General features: G+C 47.6%; 1 protein-coding gene across 2 annotated transcripts in view; it reads left to right on the plus strand.

Moving 5' to 3' along the window:
• The window catches only part of DMBX1 (diencephalon/mesencephalon homeobox 1), a 237,165-nt gene extending 227,942 nt beyond the window's left edge, over positions 1 to 9,223 (plus strand). Inside the window, exon 5 of one of the 2 annotated variants that reach the window (XM_069735896.1) lies at positions 8,599 to 9,222. In XM_069735896.1, coding sequence (XP_069591997.1) covers positions 8,599 to 8,999 — 401 coding nt within the window. In that variant the 3' untranslated portion in view covers positions 9,000 to 9,222. Of the gene's footprint in view, positions 1 to 8,598 lie in introns of both variants that reach the window. The other variant, XM_069735895.1, reaches the window with a different exon arrangement.
• The last annotated feature ends 16,668 nt before the right edge of the window (positions 9,224 to 25,891 follow it).

Raw genomic sequence — 25,891 nt, forward strand, 5'->3', positions numbered from 1 at the left:
CCCTCTCCAACACCTCCATCATTGCCCTCTCTACCACCTCCACAATTGCCTTCTCCCCACCTCCATCATTGCCTTATCCCCCACCTCCATCATTACCTTCTCCACCACCTCAATCATTGCCTTCTCCCGCACCTTCATTATTGCCTTCTCCACCACCTCCATCATTGCCTTCACAACCACCACCACCAACATTGCCTATACCCACACACTACCGCTCACCCCACCCCCAACTTTGCCTACACATACACCTACATACACACACCTCACGTTCCCCTGCAGAATCTTCACTGCTGGCAGCTATCTATCTGACACAGGCGCTCGCTGAATGCTGAGGTCATCCAACCGCATGGCTGTATCAGACAAAAAGCGCTGGGCAGGAAGCAGAGGACAGATCCCTGCAGCTCCGTTCCGCTGCCATTTTCTCCTGTAGGTACGGGGCTGCAGGGATTGCTCCCTGCCCACTGCACATGAGGGCAATTTGGCCACAGACCCCTGGAACCTCAGAGGTGGAGAAACAGGCCAGATTGCCCTCAGTGTTACCCATGCTGCAAGGGCCCCCCTCCACCTCCGGGCCCCGGTGCAGCTGCATTTAAAGGCTTCCGTAGACTGGTGTCCACCGGCTGGGACCCGTTCCTTTTGTCTGTCCTTATTCACACACTGAGGTCAACGCTGACACATGGTAAGGTTTTTAATATTAGACAGTGTAGGTTCTGTCCCGATCAGAGTCACCCTGTCGCAGTGGGATGGCTTTTATGCGATTTTTGATCAAAACCAGTATTACTAAGAACTGTGTTATTTAAATGCACTTGCTTTTTACTTGATAAGTTACATCAAGGTTTTTGCTCATTTCGTTTCTTGTAGGTTTTGTATGTTTTATGTGCCAATATGAACATGCATTTATGTGCTGCATGTATACCAACTCAAACCAAGCTCAATTTTTGTGTTTTTTTATGATAATAATTAGCAAAACTTTGGTAAAGCTTTAAAATTAGTAGGTTGTACCCAATCATGGACGGCCTGTACCTTAATGGGATCCATCTACTGTCATGATAGGACTGGTGAGTAAACTGGGACCAGGGGCAACGTTCCTGGCCCTAGCACTAGCGGGCGCCCTAACTCCCCTGTTCCCCGGGATACCTCAGATGGCGAGGATGCCGGGACCTCCGCCCTTGCCCTGTCTCCTAACTGCAGCCCTGCGTCTGTCCCCTTCCCCACCGGGGGAAGAGAGGCGCTATTGTGTACATAGTACACCAACCCGACAGACAGGGGTACAAAGACGGGAAAAATAAAACTCCACTCTCACAAAATATACTTTCAAAAATAACAGAGGTATTCACCAGGGTGTGAAGGACGGGAGAAGAAAATTAGGCAGATAAGGATGAGGAATTTCCAAGCGTACAAACCAAGCAACAGTCGTACAATAAATTCCTCCAGCTCTCCAGACACCAGATCCTCACTACTCCAAGTCTATCTAGCAAGTGCTAACTCCGACAAGGATCTGACCAGAAGGCCTAGCTTTTATAGGCGTGAGGAGTGGCTAACCAAGCACAGCTGAAAGCAGGTATTACCACATGGCCAATTAACCCCTGTGCTGCTGAAAGAAAACAAACACATTCAATATACTGGAGAAGTGCTTCTTCTCAGCGGTGGAGCAGGAGCCATCAGACGCTGCGGTCTTCTGGTACTGCTCTGTCGCGGTAACTCCGTGACATCTACAAACCTTTATCAGAAACAAAATGACCCAAAAACTGAATCTGCTGCACCATAAATTGACACTTCTCTAGCTTGGCAAATAAATGATTGTCACAAAGAACTTTAAGCACCTGTTGAACATTCTCCAGATGCTTCTCATGAGAAGCAGAGTAAATCTAGATATCATCCAAGTATATCACCACATATCTTCCCACTAAAGAAGAAAAAATATCATTTATGAAGTTCTGAAACACTACTACAAGAGAAGATAGTATTCTGCTACAGATGGATCTGGATAAGTTGGAAACTTGGGCTGAAAGGTGGCAGATGAGGTTTAACAATGATAAATGTAAGGTTATACACATGGGAAGAGGGAATCAATATCACCATTACACACTGAACGGGAAACCACTGGGTAAATCTGACAGGGAGAAGGACTTGGGGATCCTAGTTAATGATAAACTTACCTGGAGCAGCCAGTGCCAGGCAGCAGCTGCCAAGGCAAACAGGATCATGGGGTGCATTAAAAGAGGTCTGGATACACATGATGAGAGCATTATACTGCCTCTGTACAAATCCCTAGTTAGACCGCACATGGAGTACTGTGTCCAGTTTTGGGCACCGGTGCTCAGGAAGGATATAATGGAACTAGAGAGAGTACAAAGGAGGGCAACAAAATTAATAAAGGGGATGGGAGAACTACAATACCCAGATAGATTAGCGAAATTAGGATTATTTAGTCTAGAAAAAAGACGACTGAGGGGCGATCTAATAACCATGTATAAGTATATAAGGGGACAATACAAATATCTCGCTGAGGATCTGTTTATACCAAGGAAGGTGACGGGCACAAGGGGGCATTCTTTGCGTCTGGAGGAGAGAAGGTTTTTCCACCAACATAGAAGAGGATTCTTTACTGTTAGGGCAGTGAGAATCTGGAATTGCTTGCCTGAGGAGGTGGTGATGGCGAACTCAGTCGAGGGGTTCAAGAGAGGCCTGGATGTCTTCCTGGAGCAGAACAATATTGTATCATACAATTATTAGGTTCTGTAGAAGGACGTAGATCTGGGGATTTATTATGATGGAATATAGGCTGAACTGGATGGACAAATGTCTTTTTTCGGCCTTACTAACTATGTTACTATGTTACTATGTTACTGGAGCATTGGTCAAACCGAATGGCATCACCAAATTGTCAAAGTGACCCTCGGTTGAATTCAAGGCAGTCTTCCACTCATCACCTTGGCAAACACGTATAAGATTACATGCCCCTCACAGATCCAGTTTAGAAAACCATGCGGCCCCTGCTACTTGATTAAATAGATCAGGAATAAGAGGTAGTGGGTAAGACTACATACAGTAATCGTATTCATTTCTCTAAAATCCAAACGTGGTGGAAACCCCCATCTTTTTTCTTAACAAAGAAAAATCCTACGGTGAGTGGTGAGGTGGAAGGCTTTACGTGAGCCATGGACAGACTCTCTTGAATGTACTCTCTTTCAAGGCATCTCCTTCAAGAAGAGAGGTTAAACAGAAGAGATTTAGGCAATTTGGCCCTTGGTATAAATTTGATAGCACAATCATATGACCTATGCGAGGAAAGAACTTCACATTTAGTCTAAGAAAAAACATCCTCAAATCCTGAATAAAATCTGGAAGAAGAGATCTCATGGATACCTGAGGTTTAGATAAACAACTGGAAAAACAGAAATTCCCCCAAGACATAACATTGCAAGTCTCACAATTGATGGAAGGATTGTGCTTCACCAACCAGGGCAAACCCAACACAACGTTAGCTGGTGATGAAGGAAACTCCATGAATGAGATAGATATTGTGTGTAGCACACTCTCCTGCACACCGTCTCAACCTTACAAGTAACATGATGTTGGGTAAGGGGAAACTTATCCATTGTGAATACTTGAAGAGGATGAACAAGAGCTGACACTGTACCCACACTCAATAGCAGAATTGCTATCAATGAGATCTAAGGTGGACCCTGAATCACCAAATGCAGAGGTACCTACAGCCCCAGCTGTGGTGACCACAGACAATTGTGGAAAAAGCATTAGTATGTATGAGAGATAACGTCAAAGCTTAAAGGTACCTTCACACTCAGCGACGCTGCAGCGATACCGACAACGATGTCGATCGCTGCAGCGTCGCTGTTTGGTCGCTGGAGAGCTGTCACACAGACAGCTCTCCAGCGACCAAAGATGCCGGTAACCAGGGTAAACGTCGGGTTCCTAAGTGCAGGGCCGCGCTTAGTAACCCGATGTTTACCCTGGTTACCATTGTAAAAGTAAAAAAACAAACACTACATACTTACCCTCCGCTGTCTGTCCTCCGGCGCTCTGCTTTCCTGCACTGACTGTGAGCACAGCGGCCAGAAAGCAGAGCGGTGATGTCACCGCTGTGCTCTGCTTTCCGGCTGGCCGGCGCTCACAGCCAGAGCAGAGAAGCACAGCGCTGGAGGACAGACAGCGGAAGGTAAGTATGTAGTGTTTGTTTTTTTACTTTTACGATGGTAACCAGGGTAAACATCGGGTTACTAAGTTCCCTGCGCTTAGTAACCCGATGTTTACCCTGGTTACCAGTGAAGACATCGCTGAATCAGCGTCACACACGCCGATTCAGCGATGTCTGCAGGGAGTCCAGCGACCAAATAAAGTTCTGGACTTTCTGCAGCGACCAACGATGGCACAGCAGGATCCTGATCGCTGCTGCGTGTCAAAAACAACGATATCGCTATCCAGGACGCTGCAACATCACGGATCGCTAGCGATATCGTCTAGTGTGATGGTACCTTTAGAAAGAGTGTCCTTACATATTAATAATCTCTTATTTTTCTCTTTACATTTAAGAAGTTCATTATTCTATCTGAGACACTGAATAATTACAGGACCCGTTCGACCACAGTAAAGACAGAGACGAGCAGGTGATCCAAGCTCATTTCCCTCCTTGGACTCTCTGAAGGCCCAAATTTACATAGGTTCTCCTGTTTCAATAGGATGAGAGGAAGAAGTCACTGAAACACCCTCAAATGCGCTCTTATCACTAAGACATCTGTATAAAAGCACTGCCAGTGAAATACAACGAGGAGGGACTATAAACCATCATGTTTGGAATCTGGCTAGAAACACTGGCAGAATTGACCACAGAGAGCTGGGTCATTCCAGGTTTCCACTGCCCAATGTCTGAATTGACAGCAGAAGTCCATTTTATGATTTCCCCTTAGCAACCTGTGGATCATTGATTCAGCAACAGCAACTTTATCTGGGTCATCATAAATGAGCCCCAGAGCAGAGAAGAAAGTGTCAACTGAGGAAAAATCCAGAGAATCCTCAGGCAGAGAAAATGCCCAAGCCTGAGGATCTCCACGGAGCAATGACAGAACAAGGCCCAGTGACTCCTCCGAATGAGGCAGGACGGAGACGAAAATACAACGAAGAAATAAAGTTGGAGAGATGACTTCAGTCTCCGTCAAAGCAAGCCTGTAAATTTACTTTAGGCTCAGAAGACAGATTTGGGTGGACTGAAATCTCTGTAGTCTCTTGATGGGAATAGGCATGGGGATCATGAGAAAGGCGGTCGCGTGCAGCCGACCAGTGTCACGACGGACGGTGACATGACTGGTGATGGATGGTGACACAGCTGGTGGTAGCTGCCCCATCCTCGGCATTACTGCTGAGGTAACAGGGGAGGCAGGGAAAGATTTATCCTCAGCCTGTCCGGATGGAGGGAAAGTGTGTCCCACAGCCAGTCAGGTTGGTGAGAAAGTGTGTCCCACAGCCAGTCAGGGTGGTAGAAAAGTAGTATCCTCAGTCTATCAGGGTCAGGAAAAATGGTTACTTGCAGCCTGTCAGGCTAATGGGAAAGTGTTGGTTTCCCGGGGGAGACAGCCTACGTAGCCGCTGTCACCTGCAGTCAGAGAGCCCGGAACGCAGGTAACGTCCCACCTTCTGGACTCTCATTACTGACCCAGGACAGGTTCCAGAGGGGTCCTGTGAGGTTGGGGCCTCAACGTGGCTTCTGGACACCTGTAGCCAGGAGTTTGAGACTTTTTCTGAGTGACCTCAATGAGAAGCCCATCTCTGACTCTCAGAAGGTGAAGGTACTGTGGGATCCAGGGAAGTTGGGCTGTAAAGTGGGCATGGGGGTGATCTGTTAATCAGTCTCCCATGCCACCTCAAAAAGAGGGAGGTGTCATAGAAAAAATGTTAAATCCATATGACATCTACGAGGAGGGGGCATCCCTCTCACATAGAGCAACGGGGAAAGGAATGGACACTCAAACTCTTTGAAATTGACCTCATTGGACATCTGGGGCAGAGATATAGCTCGTCAGTGAGAAAAACTTCTTAAAACACCCTTTGAAGCCGGGACTCCCTGCCGTGAACAGGTGATTGAAACAGCATATCTACTGTGGAGAAAACACATACAGTCTACAATTTGTATATCCAAGAATCAGGGGTTCCTTTGTTCCAGGGAGGAGAATTGTGTCCACCAGGATGTGCTTCCTGCCATCAAAAGATCCTGATGAGAAGGTCCCAGCTGTGTTGTCTCCATTGTCCAGAAATGAATATGCCACAATCCATGTTTGGTTTGACTGTTTAATATATGGCTTTTTCCTTTCAGGACCCGCGGGGGTTAATATTAGTTCCCCCCCTGCTGGCAATGAGCTGTAACTGCAGAGTGGCTGGTCAGCTGATGCAGGCGGTGACCACTCCCACCGTCCTTTAAATGGTCACCGATGTATCAGCTGACTGTCGGTGATTGAGCAATCTACAGTCTCCAGAGCTTGCTGGCTGCTGTGGTGCATCAGCTGGTTTTGTGCGCTCCTGATCCTGGTGCCTTCATTCTGCTGTGCAGTGTTTTGCAGCAGAGGAAGTTGAAGCTAAGTTGTTTTTACTGCGTCCCTTTCATGGTTGTCACTGTGCCCTGTGTGGTATCATCACAAATCAAAGAAAATGTGTATGCATAAAAAAGAGGATCACCAAGAGAAGTTTTTATGAAGTGTTATATAAGAATGCTTTTTATTGAAAACCACCACATACAAAAACCATTAAAGACATTTAAAAAATACACAACTCCGATTACAATCAAAAGAGTATGGGTCATCCAAATAATCAGTACAATGCACCAGAGTCCTACATGCCATAATATCTGATAGTTAACAAACCTCTAAATAGTAGCCCGATGCAAAGATTTGCAGATAAGAATAAATAAATGCAGGCTGGTAGCAATCACAAAATATACCTGCTGCTATCATGTAGTAAGTTTTAGATATTCAAACCATCCTCTTGCGAGAGGTTATGTGAGACCGGTCAGCTGCCAGGACCTCATTAGGCAGAGATGTAAATGAAGCTAACGAGTAATGTGTAACGCGCATGATACCCTTATCACAATCACCAGATAAGAATATAGACCCATGTGGGTATAATGGTCCATAAAACGAGGCATAAAGATAGAGAGCCTGCCCTGGAGACCCCAATCAACCAGTAAGACCAATACTTTACCCTATTCCAAGGTCATGGTCGCCCCCCATGTGGCAGAGCAGGTGCTAGACCCACGCGTATCGACACAACAGGGTCAGGGTGATCTGACCTTGACAGGCATACACTTTTTCTTTGGTTTGTGCTCTGTTGTTTTGTGTGCATTGGGTGATCCCAGTATTCCTGTATTGATTGACGGTGCCCGCTTATTCATATACATATGCTGTGTGGTATTATCTGCATTGTTGAGACTAGCGCCCCCTGCCGGCCAGTGCACTCCAGTGCACTAGTCATGGCAGTATTAGGTGACAGCGAGGGATGAGGTTACTGACGGCGGTGGGGGGGAGAAGGACCCATTTAGGGCATTAGGGGAGTGCAGGGACAGGCTCAGGTTTGAGCTCAGGTGATGACCATCTCCCATTTCCCTATCAGTAGGGCCTTCCTCTCCGCACTTCCATCCCATTGTGAGTGTGTTGCGTCGTCTGCTGACTGAACCCCACTTGGGTCTTATTGGAGTTTTATAGCGATCCAACATTTATGAGATTTTCTGTATCGGATGTGACGCACTCACTCACCGCCGTGGGGCCACTAGAATCCCTGCGGCTGAATAACGTTCTGATACATGGTGCAAACCAGGTCATGTGTACAGTTAAAATACAATGGAAAAAATGACGGTGATATCCCCCGCCTGTGACCCCCAGGGGCACAGATTTCCTGGAAGTTGTAAATCTCAAAAGATCAAGCACTGAAATGTCTCACACACACTGTATGTTACACACACACACTGCTTGTTACACACACTGCTTGTTACACACACACACACTGTATGTTACACACACTGTATGTCATACACACATTGTATATTATACACACACACACTGCATGATACACACGCACACTGTATATTACACACACAGGTTTTACCCACGCACACATTGTATGTTAGACACATCCGCTGCATATTACACACCCACTGTGTTTTACCTGCGCACACACACCGTGTTCTACACACATGTAAATGGCATGTTATCCACACTGTAGTTCCGCACAGAAGCAAAGTGTCAGGACACACGGCGTTCGCCTTAGTTCTCCCGTACTCCATGGTAAAGGACCTCTGGTCACATAACTGATGCTTCCAAGGTCTTTCAACACTTCACTCCTTGGACACTGCTCGGAGAGTGCGGGACTGGGGTTAGGGCCGTGGTGTTTCTGGAGATCCTGGCCCCCAGTGCTGCCCTGTGTATACAGCCTGTGGTATATATCGGAGACCATGGTAACAGTAGGAGACTACCGATGCGCTGTACACATGGCATGCATGGTTATATAGTATGGTCATGGTGAATATGGCGATTGCGTACAGTATTCTATCGTGTGATTGCTGCTATCTGCTGACCATTTCCGCTTCTGTTGCAGAGTCTCCGGTCAGCAGCACGATGGCGCCGACCTCCAGCTCCTGCCTCCCACCATCTCATTCCTACTCCTCCTCTCCACTCAGTTTGTTTCGCCTTCAAGAACAGTTTCGGCAGCACATGGCGGCCACCAACAACCTGGTTCATTACTCATCGTTTGACATGGCCAGTCCCCCCGCTGTGCCCTACCTTGGTATGAATGTTGGCATGACACCACTCAGCACCCTGCACTGTCAGTCTTACTACCAATCCTTGTCCCACGCCCAGCAAGTGTGGTCCTCGCCCGTCCTGCAGAGCTCTGGGGCCATGCCGAGTCTCAACAGCAAAACTACAAGTATTGAAAACCTGCGGCTGCGCGCAAAACAGCATGCGGCATCCCTGGGACTGGACACGTTACCCAACTAACGGTGCTGGAACCACGTGTGCCTATCACCACATAATGGACGCTCTGCGGTGGCCGAGCGTCACCCACAGATATGGCAGCATTGAACCATGTGAATCTCATTGTGGTGTCATTGAATGTAAGTAGCAGAGCTCATGTGGAGAACAGACGGCAGCGTCGCTCTCCGGGTGAGACGTCCCATGTCATGTGAATGTATAATAAACCTGGCTCCTGGGCCACACTCGTCCTCAAGGAGTCAAATTCTTATGTGACAATTGCACTAAACACATGAAACCTAGCGCAAAAACCCACACAATGTGAAACCTAGCGCAAAAACACCCGCAATATGAAGCCTAGTGCAAAAACACCTGCAATGTGAAACCTTGGGCAAAAGCACCTGCAATGTGAAACGTAGCGCAAAAACACCCGCAATGTGAAGCCTAGTGCAAAAACATCCACAATGTGAAACGTAGCACAAAAACATCCACAATGTGAAACCTACTGCAAAAGCACCCGCAATGTGAAACCTAGAGCAAAAATGCCCACAGTGTGAAACCTAGCGCAAAAACACCCGCAATGTGAAACCTAGCGCAAAAACACCCGCAATATGAAGCCTAGCGCAAAAATACCCGCAATGTGAAACCTAGCGCAAAAACACCCACAATGTGGAACCTAGCGCAAAACCCCCCCGTAATGTGAAACCTAGCGCAAAAACACCCGTAATGTGAAACCTAGTGCAAAAGCACCTGCAATGTGAAACCTTGGGCAAAAACACCCGCAATGTGAAACCTAGCGCAAAAACACCCGCAATGTGAAACGTAGCACAAAAACATCCACAATGTGAAACCTATCCCAAAAACACCTGCAATGTGAATCCTTGGGCAAAAGCACCCGCAATGTGAAACCTAGCGCAAAAACACCCGCAATGTGAAACCTAGCGCAAAAACACCCGCAATGTGAAACTTAGAGCAAAACCACCCGCAATGAGAAACTTAGCCCAAAAACACCCGCAATGTGAAACCTAGCCCAAAAACACCTGCAATATAAAACCTAGGGCAAAAACACCCGCAATGTAAAACCTAGGGCAAAAGCACCTGCAATGTGAAGCCTAGCGCAAAAGCACCTGCAATGTGAAACCTTGGGCAAAAACACCCGCAATGTGAAACGTAGCACAAAAACATCCACAATGTGAAACCTATCCCAAAAACACCTGCAATGTGAATCCTTGGGCAAAAGCACCCGCAATGTGAAACCTAGCGCAAAAACACCCGCAATGTGAAACCTAGCGCAAAAACACCCGTAATGTGAAACCTAGTGCAAAAGCACCTGCAATGTGAAGCCTAGCGCAAAAGCACCTGCAATGTGAAACCTTGGGCAAAAACACCCGCAATGTGAAACGTAGCACAAAAACACCCGCAATGTGAAACCTAGCGCAAAAACACCCGTAATGTGAAACCTAGTGCAAAAGCACCTGCAATGTGAAACCTTGGGCAAAAACACCTGCAATGTGAAACCTAGCGCAAAAACACCCGCAATGTGAAACGTAGCACAAAAATATCCACAATGTGAAACCTATCCCAAAAACACCTGCAATGTGAATCCTTGGGCAAAAGCACCCGCAATGTGAAACCTAGCGCAAAAACACCCGCAATGTGAAACCTAGCGCAAAAACACCCGCAATGTGAAACCTAGCGCAAAAACACCCGCAATGTGAAGCCTAGCGCAAAAACACCCGCAATGTGAAACCTAGCTCAAAAACACCTGCAATGTGAAACTTAGGGCAAAACCACCCGCAATGAGAAACTTAGCCCAAAAACACCCGCAATGTGAAACCTAGCCCAAAAACACCCGCAATGTAAAACCTAGGGCAAAAATACCCGCGATGTAAAACCTAGCAAAAAAACACCCGCGATGTAAAACCTAGGGCAAAAACACCCACGATGTAAAACCTAGCGCAAAAACACCTGCAATGTGAAACCTAGCGCAGAAACACATGCAATGTGAAACCTAGCGCAAAAACATCTGCAATGTGAAACCTAGTGCAAAAACACCTTCAATGTGAAACTTAGGAAAAAAACCTGTGTGAGGATATGGCCACTTGCTAAAAATTATAGGACATATGGACATATAGTGCAGTTTACTGCGCTCCTGCATGTAGACTTTTTCCAAATTATAATGAGTATCCTCCATCCCATAGTCCTGTGCCCATATACCCATCACACATCCTCCATCCCATAGTCCCGTGCCCTTATACCCATCACACATCCTCCATCCCATAGTCCCGTGCCCATATACCCACACATCCTCCATCCCATAGTCCCGTGCCCATATACCCATCACACATCCTCCATCCCAGTCCCGTGCCCATATACCCATCACACATCCTCCATCCCAGTCCCGTGCCCATATACCCATCACACATCCTCCATCCCACAGTCCCGTGCCCATATACCCATCACACATCCTCCATCCCACAGTCCTGTGCCCATATACCCATCACACATCCTCCATCCCACAGTCCCGTGCCCATATACCCATCACACATCCTCCATCCCAGTCCCGTGCCCATATACCCATCACACATCCTCCATCCCACAGTCCTGTGCCCATATACCCATCACACATCCTCCATCCCAGTCCCGTGCCCATATACCCATCACACATCCTCCATCCCATAGTCCCGTGCCCATATACCCATCACACATCCTCCATCCCACAGTCCTGTGCCCATATACCCATCACACATCCTCCATCCCACAGTCCCGTGCCCATATACCCATCACACATCCTCCATCCCAGTCCCGTGCCCATATACCCATCACACATCCTCCATCCCACAGTCCTGTGCCCATATACCCATCAGACATCCTCCATCCCACAGTCCCGTGCCCATATACCCATCACACATCCTCCATCCCACAGTCCCGCCGTGCCCATATACCCATCAGACATCCTCCATCCCACAGTCCCGTGCCCATATACCCATCAGACATCCTCCATCCCATAGTTCCATGCCCATATACCCATTATGATGACATCTTCACCATGGCAACCATTCTGACATCATCATCGCCATGGCAAGTTATGACATCATGGTCACCATGGCAACCATTATGACATAACCATCACGACCAATTATGACATCATGGTCACCATGGCAACCATTATGACATAACCATCACCATTACGACCAATTATGACATCATTGACGCCATGGCAACCATTATGACATAATCTTTGCCATGACAACCTTTATGATATCATCGTCGCCATGGCAACTATTATGACATCATCGTCGATACACATCCACTCGTTTTTATATATATAAGATTTGTTTGCTGTGTTTCATTAGTGATTTGCTTGCTCCTCAGTTCATCCTCAGGAATCAGTGTTACATTCAATGACAGTAAGCAGAGGAAGACGAGCAGGCGACATCTTATGTATAGCTAAAGGCCGGACAGAAGTCTGCTAATAAATCATGGTATCAATCCATTGTTCTACCAGCATAGGCCCATTGTGTGGATGGAGGTAGCAGACCCCGGCCCCGTCACCACAGGGGGTCTCACATCCGCCCCAGGTGAAGGAATAGGCCTTGTTCTGGGAGCTAAAGAACAATGTTTAATGGGTGGGAGAAAGACCCAGGGTTGGAATCGGGTGTAGTTGGAGGGACGTGTTTTTCATCAGGAAACAAAAAAGGGGTCCAGCTCCTTAAAATAATCTGTTTATTCGTACATTAATAAAAACCAAATGTACAGGGTGTACAGGCTCCTCAGGTCTGTGCCCGTAGATGACAGCGCTCCCTCAGGTCTGTGCCCGTAGATGACAGGCTCCCTCAGATCTGTGCCCGTAGATGACAGGCTCCTCAGGTCTGTGCCCGTAGATTACAGGCTCCTCACGTATGTGCCCGTAGATGACAGCGCTCCCTCAGGTCTGTGCCCGTAGATGACAGGCTCCTCAGGTCTGTGCCCGTAGATGACAGGCTCCCTCAGGTCTGTGCCCGTAGATGACAGCGCTCCTCAGGTCTGTGCCCGTAGATGACAGGCTCCCTCAGGTCTGTGCCCGTAGATGACAGGCTCCCTCAGGTCTGTGCCCGTAGATGACAATGCTCCCTCAGGTCTGTGCCCGTAGATGACAGGCTCCTCAGGTCTGTGCCCGTAGATGACAGCGCTCCCTCAGGTCTGTGCCCGTAGATGACAGGCTCCCTCAGGTATGTGCCCGTAGATGACAGGCTCCCTCAGGTCTGTGCCCGTAGATGACAGCGCTCCCTCAGGTCTGTGCCCGTAGATGACAATGCTCCCTCAGGTCTGTGCCCGTAGATGACAGGCTCCTCAGGTCTGTGCCCGTAGATGACAGCGCTCCCTCAGGTCTGTGCCCGTAGATGACAGGCTCCCTCAGATCTGTGCCCGTAGATGACAGGCTCCTCAGGTCTGTGCCCGTAGATTACAGGCTCCTCACGTATGTGCCCGTAGATGACAGCGCTCCCTCAGGTCTGTGCCCGTAGATGACAGGCTCCTCAGGTCTGTGCCCGTAGATGACAGGCTCCCTCAGGTCTGTGCCCGTAGATGACAGCGCTCCTCAGGTCTGTGCCCGTAGATGACAGGCTCCCTCAGGTCTGTGCCCGTAGATGACAGGCTCCCTCAGGTCTGTGCCCGTAGATGACAATGCTCCCTCAGGTCTGTGCCCGTAGATGACAGCGCTCCTCAGGTCTGTGCCCGTAGATGACAGGCTCCCTCAGGTCTGTGCCCGTAGATGACAATGCTCCCTCAGGTCTGTGCCCGTAGATGACAGGCTCCCTCAGGTCTGTGCCCGTAGATGACAGGCTCCCTCAGGTCTGTGCCCGTAGATGACAGGCTCCCTCAGGTCTGTGCCCGTAGATGACAGGCTCCTCACGTATGTGCCCATAGATGACAGCGCTCCCTCAGGTCTGTGCCCGTAGATGACAGGCTCCCTCAGGTCTGTGCCCGTAGATGACAGCGCTCCTCAGGTCTGTGCCCGTAGATGACAGGCTCCCTCAGGTCTGTGCCCGTAGATGACAGGCTCCCTCAGGTCTGTGCCCGTAGATGACAGGCTCCTCACGTATGTGCCCATAGATGACAGCGCTCCTCAGGTCTTTGCCCGTAGATGACAGGCTCCCTCAGGTCTGTGCTCGTAGATGACAGGCTCCCTCAGGTATGTGCCCGTAGATGACAGCGCTCCCTCAGGTATGTGCCCGTAGATGACAGGCTCCCTCAGGTATGTGCCCGTAGATGACAGGCTCCCTCAGGTATGTGCCCGTAGATGACAGCGCTCCCTCAGGTATGTGCCCGTAGATGACAGGCTCCTCAGGTATGTGCCCGTAGATGACAGCGCTCCTCAGGTCTTTGCCCGTAGATGACAGCGCTCCCTCAGGTCTGTGCCCGTAGATGACAGCGCTCCCTCAGGTATGTGCCCGTAGATGACAGCGCTCCCTCAGGTCTGTGCCCGTAGATGACAGCGCTCCCTCAGGTATGTGCCCGTAGATGACAGCGCTCCCTCAGGTCTGTGCCCGTAGATGACAGCGCTCCCTCAGGTATGTGCCTGTAGATGACAGCGCTCCCTCAGGTCTGTGCCCGTAGATGACAGCGCTCCCTCAGGTCTGTGCCCGTAGATGACAGCGCTCCCTCAGGTCTGTGCCCGTAGATGACAGCGCTCCCTCAGGTCTGTGCCCGTAGATGACAGGCTCCTCAGGTCTGTGCCCATAGATGGCAGCGCTCCCTCAGGTATGTGCCCGTAGATGACAGCGCTCCCTCAGGTCTGTGCCCGTAGATGACAGCGCTCCTCACGTATGTGCCCGTAGATGACAGCACTCCCTCAGGTCTGTGCCCGTAGATGACAGCGCTCCCTCGGGTATGTGCCCGTAGATGACAGCGCTCCCTCAGGTATGTGCCCGTAGATGACAGCGCTCCTCATGTATGTGCCCGTAGATGACAGCGCTCCCTCAGGTCTGTGCCCGTAGATGACAGCGCTCCCTCAGGTCTGTGCCCGTAGATGACAGCGCTCCTCTCGTATGTGCCCGTAGATGACAGGCTCCCTCAGGTATGTGCCCGTAGATGACAGGCTCCCTCAGGTATGTGCCCGTAGATGACAGCGCTTCCTCAGGTATGTGCCCGTAGATGACAGCGCTCCCTCAGGTCTGTGCCCGTAGATGACAGCGCTCCCTCAGGTATGTGCCCGTAGATGACAGTGCTCCCTCAGGTATGTGCCCGTAGATGACAGGCTCCCTCAGGTATGTGCCCGTAGATGACAATGCTCCCTCAGGTATGTGCCCGTAGATGACAGGCAGGCTCCCTCCAGTCTGTGCCCGTAGATGACAGCGCTCCCTCAGGTATGTGCCCGTAGATGACAATGCTCCCTCAGGTATGTGCCCGTAGATGACAGCGCTCCCTCAGGTATGTGCCCGTAGATGATAGGCTCCCTCAGGTCTGTGCCCGTAGATGACAATGCTCCCTCAGGTATGTGCCCGTAGATGACAGCGCTCCCTCAGGTATGTGCCCGTAGATGACAATGCTCCCTCAGGTATGTGCCCGTAGATGACAGCGCTCCCTCAGGTATGTGCCCGTAGATGACAATGCTCCCTCAGGTATGTGCCCGTAGATGACAGCGCTCCCTCAGGTATGTGCCCGTAGATGACAATGCTCCCTCAGGTATGTGCCCGTAGATGACAGAGGCTATACGGCAACGCCATACCATGATCTGGCTGTCCACCTCTATATGAGGGAACTCATCCAACCAGATCACTGCTATCAATCACATGACAAATTGAAAGGTCCTACCATAAAACCAATAATGAACATATAAACAATATTAAAATATTCACCTCAGAATCAGCAATAATGCAGCATGATTTCATTTCGCTCATTTAATCCCATCGGGAATCGAGTATTTAACTGGAAAATCCAATATGCCTCTCGCGTGAGGAGGCAACGCCTGGCGGACCATGGGCGGTGACTGCACACTATACCGGCTGGAGATACCAAAACCTGTGGGGGTCACCTGGTCCGGGGCCAGTGGAACTACCGATCCCAGATTGGGAACTTGTGGTCAGAGGACATTGTATGTCGGCCATCTACCTGGATTTGTTGTACAACCATGGACATATGGAATCAATAGTTGCATCGTTAACCTGCCTGGGTGATTTTTGTAAACCACAACCTGAGATCCTCACAGCCGCATTGTGAAACCTAGCAAAAAAACACCCGCAATGTGACGGCTACCACAAAAAAACTCGCCATATGAAATGTTTCACATAAATGTTGCTGTTCAGGTTTTAGCAGGCCGAGGACCGCAGTTCTGTGTCCATGTTCTCTGAAAGCCAGTTATTTTACATTAAAGGGGTTGTCCACTACTAGGACAATCCCTTCTTAAACTAAATCTTCGGCCCTGATAAAATAGTAAAGTTTATTTATTCCCATTATGGAAGGTGGAATGCTGGGAAATTCTTATTATCGCAGCTCACAGGAAACAATGGGAAAACAGGAGATGAGGAACCTGGCCCCTGAACTGCCCCTCAGACTAGGGGGAGCCCTGTCTTTCCTGAACTCGGAGGTACCCTTGATGGTAGGGAGGCCTGAGTCACCTCTCCCTATCTCCTGTCCAGCCCTGAGTTATACTCCTAACCCCACCACAGGAGGTGGACAGTAATGCAAACCACAGATAAAGAATGCCAGGGAATAAAGTAAACTGCACCACAAAGCAAACTATCAGGATGACACAATATTTGGGTGAGGGGAACACAATACCGATAGGGCAATGAACAAACAGCAAAGTATACTTCACCAAACTCCTGAAGAAAGACTGGAGTATCAACAGCTACACCAACACTGCACCGGTATGAAAGAGACACAAATGATATATTGACATCTAAGAATGTTCTGAGTCATACTAAAAGGGCGAAGGTGTTCCCAGCAGCCTCCGCCACTAATCACAAATGTAACTCTTGCCAAGATGAGCATTAGTGAACAAACCACCGTCGATGCCCAAACTCAAGCTGAGCAATTGGAAGGTCTAAGACTGATCAATAGTCTCCCCAGTGTGAACAGAGTCTGAAGCCGACATGACACTGATACTGGGAGATTCCCATTATGGTAGGTGGAATGCTGGGACATTCTCATTATGGTAGGTGGAATGCTGGGAGATTCTCATTATGGTAGGTGGAATGCTGGGACATTCTCATTATGGTAGGTGGAATGCTGGGAGATTCTCATTATGGTAGGTGGAATGCTGGGACATTCTCATTATGGTAGGTGGAATGCTGGGAGATTCTCATTATGGTAGGTGGAATGCTGGGAGATTCTCATTATGGTGGGTGGAATGCTGGGAGATTTTCATTATGGTGGGTGGAATGCTGGGAGATTTTCATTACAGGGATATGGGGGGGGGGGTATTAGGAGATATATTATCCACATAAAATATATGCTCTAATCATTTCTCCATCAGTGGACATCATGTATAGAATTTATAACCCTCTCTGGATTTTCTGACAGACACCGCTCCTCAACATTTTCTGGGTTTCCATGTCTCAGTTTTGTGAGGTTAGTAGTGTTAAGCGATACCTTCCGATATCCAGAAGTATCGGTATCGGATTGGATCGGCCGATATCCAAAAAATATCGACTATCGCCGATACCCGATACCAATGCAAGTCAATGGGACACAAATATCGGAACGTAAATAAGCCCTTTCTGTCATTCTACATCCTCTTCCGGAGGAGGGAAGAGTGTGGGCGGTGCATGGGCGGACACTGTGCGTGTCTGTGTGTGCGGGCGGGGTCTGTGCGGGCCTGCCAGGGATCTGTACGTGCCTGCCGGGGCTGTATGCGGGCATGCCGGGGCTGTATGCGGGCCTGCCGGAGCTGTATGCGGGCTGCAGGGGCTGTATGCGGGCTGCCGGGGCTGTATGCGGGCCTGCCGGGGCTGTATGCGGACCTGCCGGAGCTGTATGCGGGCTGCCGGGGCTGTATGCGGGCTGCCGGGTCTCTGTGCGGTGTGCGGGGTCTCTGTGCGGCGTGCGGGGTCTCTGTGCGGCGTGCGGGGTCTCTGTGCGGCGTGCGGGGTCTCTGTGCGGCGTGCGGGGTCTCTGTGCGTGTGTGCAGGCATCGTGCGATGGGACTACAAGTCCCATCGGACAATGCCTGCCACACTGACAGTGATTGACACATTAGCCAATGATGGGACAGTAGTAGTCCCATCATCCGGCTAATGTGTTGAATGAAAAAAAACAAAAAAAAAACATACATACTCCATACATAGACATACATATGGACATACAGTACATCAAACATAGAGTTCATACTCACCATTACTTGTCACTTTGTTCCTGGAAGCCAGTGTCAACCTGTAAAAAAGATTAAAATAACAAACAACCAATATACTCCCTGTCCGCAGAAATCCACGAGTGTCCCACGACGATCTCCTGTGGAGAACGGCAGCATCAGATGATGCGCCTGCTCTCCAGGGGCTCCAGGAACACAATGATGGGAGGAAGGTATCCTTCCGCACTGTATTCCTCCGCCGCTGTAAAAAAAAAGTCCCTAGTCTCACTTATGGCATTGCTGGGTGAGAAATTTTCCCACGCAGCAATTGCCATAAAGTGAGCCTTTGTCCTAAGGTAACCTCTCAGTGATGCACTGCAGCAGCCATTGTCTCCTGTCAGTGTGTCACTGAGGGTCCTATAGAGCAGTGACATCACCCGACGTCACTGTTCTATAGGGGAGATCATCGTGGGACACTCGATATTAATTGGACTACGGCGGACAGGTAGTATACGGTTTATTATTTTACGTTTTTTGCCGGCGCTGAAGTATGGTAAGTATGGTTAAATGAAGAATATTAAAATACTTTTTTCCTAATGTGTGCGTGTTTTATTGACCCTTTATTACTATTGGATTAATAATGGATAGGCGTCTTATTGACGCCTCTCCATTATTAACCCGGCTTAATGTCACCTTACAATAGCAAGATGACATTAACCCCTTATTACCCCATATCCCACCACTACACGGGAGTGGGAAGAGAAGGGCTAAGTGCTGGAATTGGCGCATCTTACAGATGCTCCATTTCTGGGGCGGCTGCGGACTGGTATTTTTGTAGCCGGGGGGATGGGGCAATATCCATGGCCGCTCTCTAGGCTATGAATATCAGCCCGCAGCTGTCTGCGTAGCCTTTCTGGCTATAAAATATAGGGGAACCCCACGTCATTTTTTGGGGGGTCCCCCTATCTTAATGGCCAGTAAAGGCTACACAGACAGCTGCGGGCTGATGTTCATAGCAGGCTACAAATATTGGCCCCCGGCCATGGGCTTTCCCCCTCTGGCGCAGAAAATTCCTTTTTGATGCTGTTTTTATGCAGGTTTTTGGTGCTGTTTTTGATGCAGTTTTTGGTGCAGTTTTTGATCCTGTTTTTGATGCAGGTTTTTGGTGCTGTTAGATGCGGTTTTTGATGCAGTATTTTATGCTGTTTTTGATGCAGTTTTTGATGCTGTTTTTGATGCAGGTTTTTTTTTTCAAAAACTGCATCAAAAGCATCACCAAAAACATGCATCAAAAATAGCATCAAAACTGCATCAAAAACCGCATCAAAAACAGCACCAAAAACCTGCATCAAAAACTGCACCAAAAACAGCACCAAAAAATCTGCATCAAAAACAGCACCAAAAACTTGCATCAAAAACTGCACCAAAAACTGCATCAAAAACAGCATCAAAAACTGCATAAAAAAGCATCAAAAACCTGCATCAAAAACGGCATCAAAAACCTGCATCAAAAACTGCATCAAAAACAGCACCCAAAAATCTGCATCAAAAACAGCACCAAAAACCTGCATCAAAAACTGCACCAAAAACTGCATCAAAAACAGCACCAAAAACCTGCATCAAAAACTGCACCAAAAACTGCATCAAAAACAGCATCAAAAACTGCATAAAAAAGCATCAAAAACCTGCATCAAAAACGGCATCAAAAACCTGCATCAAAAACTGCATCAAAAACAGCACCAAAACTGCATCAAAAACAGCATAAAAACTGCATAAAAAAGCATCAAAAACCTGCATCAAAAACAGCACCAAAAACCTGCATCAAAAACTGCACCAAAACCTGCATCAAAAACTGCATCAAAAACAGCACCAAAAACCTGCATCAAAAACAGCACCAAAAACCTGCATCAAAAACTGCACCAAAAACTGCATCAAAAACAGCACCAAAAACCTGCATCAAAAACTGCACCAAAAACTGCATCAAAAACAGCATCAAAAACTGCATAAAAAAGCATCAAAAACTGCACCAAAAACTGCATCAAAAACTGCACCAAAAACTGCATCAAAAACAGCACCAAAAACCTGCATCAAAAACTGCACCAAAAACTGCATCAAAAACAGCATCAAAAACTGCATAAAAAAGCATCAAAAACTGCATCACAAACAGCACCAAAACCTGCATCAAAAACTGCACCAAAAACTGCATAAAATCTGCACCAAAAAATGCATCACAACCTGCTTAAAAATTGATTTTTTTTATGCTGTTTTTTATGCAGTTTTTGGTGCAGTTTTGATGCAGTTTTTGGAAATAAATAAACGTAAAATGTGCATGATTTGAATGGAAACATGCATGAAAAAACGGATTCGGAGGCAGGATTCATCATTTCACATATCAGTTTCATCCGTTTTTTGCTGGATCTGTCGCTGTGCGTTTTTTCTCACGACAGAAAAACCGTTCCTCTGTATGTGTTTTCCGTCCGCCGGAAACAGCTTTTTTGACGGATCATGCAAAAAACGGATGAAACGTGTGGCCATCAAGTGCATTCCGGCACCAATTCAACTCTATGAGAAAAAACGGATCCGGCAGAAAAAATGGATCCTGCTAATGTGCTTGCAGGATGCGTTCTTTACCCATAGACTTGTATTAGCGACAGATGGGCACACGTCGTGTCCGTCATGCAACGGATCTGTCGTGTTTTGGCGGACCGTCGGCACGAAAAAAAAACGTTCAAGTGAATGCTTTTTTGGCCGTCGCGTTCGCCATTTTCTACTGTGCATGCGCGGCAGAAACTCCGCCCCCTCCTCCCCGGACTTCAGAATGGGCAGCGGATGCGTTGAAAAACTGCATCCGCTGCCCACGTCGTGTACAAATTTCACAACATGCGTCGGTACGTCGGCCCGACGCATAGCAACGGACCCATACCGACACAAGTGTGAAAGAGGCCTTAATAAGCGTTGAATTTAAAAAAAAATAAATAAAAAATCGGAAAAAAACGGCATGGGCTCCCGCTCAATTTTCTGCGCCAGAGGGGGAATGCAGACGGCCGGGGGCCAATATTTGTAGCCTGCTATGAATACCAGCCCGCAGCTGTCTGCATAGCCTTTACTGGCTACTAAAATAGGGGGACCCCCCAAAAAATGACGTGGGGTCCCCCTACATTTTATAGCCAGAAAGGCTACGCAGACAGCTGCAGGCTGATATTCATAGCCTAGAGAGGGGCCATGGATATTGCCCCCCCACCCCTGGCTACAAATACCAGTCCGCAGCTGCCCCAGAAATGGCGCATCTGTAAGATGCGCCAATTCCAGCACTTAGCCCCTCTCTTCCCATTCCCGTGTAGCGGTGGGATATGGGGTAATAAGGGGTTAATGTCACCTTGCTATTGTAAGGTGACATTAAGCCGGGTTAATAACGGAGAGGCGTCAATAAGACACCTATCCATTACTAATGCAATAGTAATAAAGGGTTAATAAAACACGCACACATTAGGAAAAAAGTATTTTAATATTCTTCATTTAACCATACTTACCATACTTCAGCGCCTGCAAAAAAACGTAAAATAATAAACCGTATACTACCTGTCCGCCGTAGTCCAATTAATATCGAGTGTCCCACGATGATCTCCCCTATAGAACAGTGACGTCGGGTGATGTCACTGCTCTATAGGACCCTCAGTGACACACTGACAGGAGACAATGGCTGCTGCAGTGCATCACTGAGAGGTTACCTTAGGACAAAGGCTCACTTTATGGCAATTGCTGCGCGAGAAAATTTCTCACCCAGCAATGCCATAAGTGAGACTAGGGACTTTTTTTTTTACAGCGGCGGAGGAATATGGTGCGGAAGGATACCTTCCTCCCATCATTGTGTTCCTGGAGCCCCTGGAGAGCAGTCGCATCAGCTGATGCTGCCGTTCTCCACGGGTGATCGTCGTGGGACACTCGTGGATTTCTGCGGATCAGGGAGTTTATTGGTTGTTTGTTATTTTAATCTTTTTTACAGATGACACTGGCTTCGGGGATCAAAGTGACAAGCAATGGTGAGTATGAACTCTATGTTTAATGTACTGTATGTCTATATGTATGTACTGTATGTAATGTAACATAGTAACATAGTAACATAGTTAGTAAGGCCGAAAAAAGACATTTGTCCATCCAGTTCAGCCTATATTCCATCATAATAAATCCCCAGATCTACGTCCTTCTACAGAACCTAATTGTATGATACAATATTGTTCTGCTCCAGGAAGACATCCAGGCCTCTCTTGAACCCCTCGACTGAGTTCGCCATCACCACCTCCTCAGGCAAGCAATTCCAGATTCTCACTGCCCTAACAGTAAAGAATCCTCTTCTATGTTGGTGGAAAAACCTTCTCTCCTCCAGACGCAAAGAATGCCCCCTTGTGCCCGTCACCTTCCTTGGTATAAACAGATCCTCAGCGAGATATTTGTATTGTCCCCTTATATACTTATACATGGTTACTAGATCGCCCCTCAGTCGTCTTTTTTCTAGACTAAATAATCCTAATTTCGCTAATCTATCTGGGTATTGTAGTTCTCCCATCCCCTTTATTAATTTTGTTGCCCTCCTTTGTACTCTCTCTAGTTCCATTATATCCTTCATGAGCACCGGTGCCCAAAACTGGACACAGTACTCCATGTGCGGTCTAACTAGGGATTTGTACAGAGGCAGTATAATGCTCTCATCATGTGTATCCAGACCTCTTTTAATGCACCCCATGATCCTGTTTGCCTTGGCAGCTGCTGCCTGGCACTGGCTGCTCCAGGTAAGTTTATCATTAACTAGGATCCCCAAGTCCTTCTCCCTGTCAGATTTACCCAGTGGTTTCCCGTTCAGTGTGTAATGGTGATATTGATTCCTTCTTCCCATGTGTATAACCTTACATTTATCATTGTTAAACCTCATCTGCCACCTTTCAGCCCAAGTTTCCAACTTATCCAGATCCATCTGTAGCAGAATACTATCTTCTCTTGTATTAACTGCTTTACATAGTTTTGTATCATCTGCAAATATCGATATTTTACTGTGTAAACCTTCTACCAGATCATTAATGAATATGTTGAAGAGAACAGGTCCCAATACCGACCCCTGCGGTACCCCACTGGTCACAGCGACCCAGTTAGAGACTATACCATTTATAACCACCCTCTGCTTTCTATCACTAAGCCAGTTACTAACCCATTTACACACATTTTCCCCCAGACCAAGCATTCTCATTTTGTGTACCAACCTCTTGTGCGGCACGGTATCAAACGCTTTGGAAAAATCGAGATATACCACGTCCAATGACTCACCGTGGTCCAGCCTATAGCTTACCTCTTCATAAAAACTGATTAGATTGGTTTGACAGGAGCGATTTCTCATAAACCCATGCTGATATGGAGTTAAACAGTTATTCTCATTGAGATAATCCAGAATAACATCCCTCAGAAACCCTTCAAATATTTTACCAACAATAGAGGTTAGACTTACTGGCCTATAATTTCCAGGTTCACTTTTAGAGCCCTTTTTGAATATTGGCACCACATTTGCTATGCGCCAATCCTGCGGAACAGACCCCGTCGCTATAGAGTCCCTAAAAATAAGAAATAATGGTTTATCTATTACATTACTTAGTTCTCTTAGTACTCGTGGGTGTATGCCATCCGGACCCGGAGATTTATCTATTTTAATCTTATTTAGCCGGTTTCGCACCTCTTCTTGGGTTAGATTGGTGACCCTTAATATAGGGTTTTCATTGTTTCTTGGGATTTCACCTAGCATTTCATTTTCCACCGTGAATACCATGGAGAAGAAGGTGTTTAATATGTTAGCTTTTTCCTCGTCATCTACAACCATTCTTTCCTCGCTATTTTTTAAGGGGCCTACATTTTCAGTTTTTACTCTTTTACTATTGATATAGTTGAAGAACAGTTTGGGATTAGTTTTACTCTCCTTAGCAATGTGCTTCTCTGTTTCCTTTTTGGCAGCTTTAATTAGTTTTTTAGATAAAGTATTTTTCTCCCTATAGTTTTTTAGAGCTTCAATGGTGCCATCCTGCTTTAGTAGTACAAATGCTTTCTTTTTACTGTTAATTGCCTGTCTTACTTCTTTGTTTAGCCACATTGGGTTTTTCCTATTTCTAGTCCTTTTATTCCCACAAGGTATAAACCGCTTACACTGCCTATTTAGGATGTTCTTAAACATTTCCCATTTATTATCTGTATTCTCATTTCTGAGGATATTGTCCCAGTCTACCAGATTAAGGGCATCTCTAAGCTGTTCAAACTTTGCCTTCCTAAAGTTCAATGTTTTTGTGACTCCCTGACAAGTCCCCCTAGTGAAAGACAGGTGAAACTGCACAATATTGTGGTCGCTATTTCCTAAATGCCCAACCACCTGCAGATTTGTTATTCTGTCAGGTCTATTAGATAGTATTAGGTCTAAAAGTGCTGCTCCTCTGGTTGGATTCTGCACCAATTGTGAAAGATAATTTTTCTTGGTTATTAGCAGAAACCTGTTGCCTTTATGGGTTTCACAGGTTTCTGTTTCCCAGTTAATATCCGGGTAGTTAAAGTCCCCCATAACCAGGACCTCATTATGGGTTGCAGCTTCATCTATCTGCTTTAGAAGTAGACTTTCCATGGTTTCTGTTATATTTGGGGGTTTGTAACAGACGCCAATGAGAATTTTGTTACCATTTTTCCCTCCATGAATTTCGACCCATATGGACGCGACATCCTCATTTCCTTCGCTAATATCCTCCCTTAAAGTGGACTTTAGACAAGACTTTACATAGAGACAAACCCCTCCTCCTCTCCGATTTTTACGATCCTTTCTAAACAGACTGTAACCCTGTAAGTTAACTGCCCAGTCATAGCTTTCATCTAAATGTATGAATGTATTGTATGTATGTACTGTATGTCTGTGTATGGAGTATGTATGTTTTTTTTTTGTTTTTTTTCTTTCAACACATTAGCCGGATGATGAGACTACTACTGTCCCATCATTGGCTAATGTGTCAATCACTGTCAATGTAGCAGGCATCGTCCGATGGGACTTGTAGTCCCAACGGACGATGCCTGCACACACGCACAGAGACCCGGCACACCGCATAGTGCCCCGGCAGGCCCGCATACAGCCCCGGCAGGCCCGCATACAGCCCCGGCCGGCCCATACAGACCCCCGGCAGCCCGCATAGAGCCACGTCAGGCCCGCATACAGCCCCAGCAAGCCCGCATAGAGCTCTGGCAGGCCCGCATACAGCCCCGGCAGGACCGCATACAGCCCCGGCCGGCCCATACAGACCCCCGGCAGCCCGCATAGAGCCCCGGCAGGCACACACAGACCACCACGGTCACGCACAGACCCCGCCCGCACAAACACCCCCACGCAGTCTCCGCCCACGCACCGCCCACACTCCATTATAGTGCATCATTGCTCTATAGGAACTTCCGATTCCGGTATCCGATATCGCAAAAGTATCGGAACTCGGTATCGGAATTCCAATACAGCGAATATCGTCCGATACCCGATATTTGCAGTATCGGAATGCTCAACACTAGAGGTTAGTGGTTTTACCTCCGCAGGCCGATGTTCTTTGTGTCACCCTATGAGGACGGTTAGGCCGGATGGTGGCTGGATATG

The sequence above is a fragment of the Ranitomeya imitator genome, chromosome 8 (genome assembly GCF_032444005.1).
Source record: "Ranitomeya imitator isolate aRanImi1 chromosome 8, aRanImi1.pri, whole genome shotgun sequence".
In the NCBI taxonomy this organism is placed as follows: Eukaryota; Metazoa; Chordata; class Amphibia; order Anura; family Dendrobatidae; genus Ranitomeya; species Ranitomeya imitator.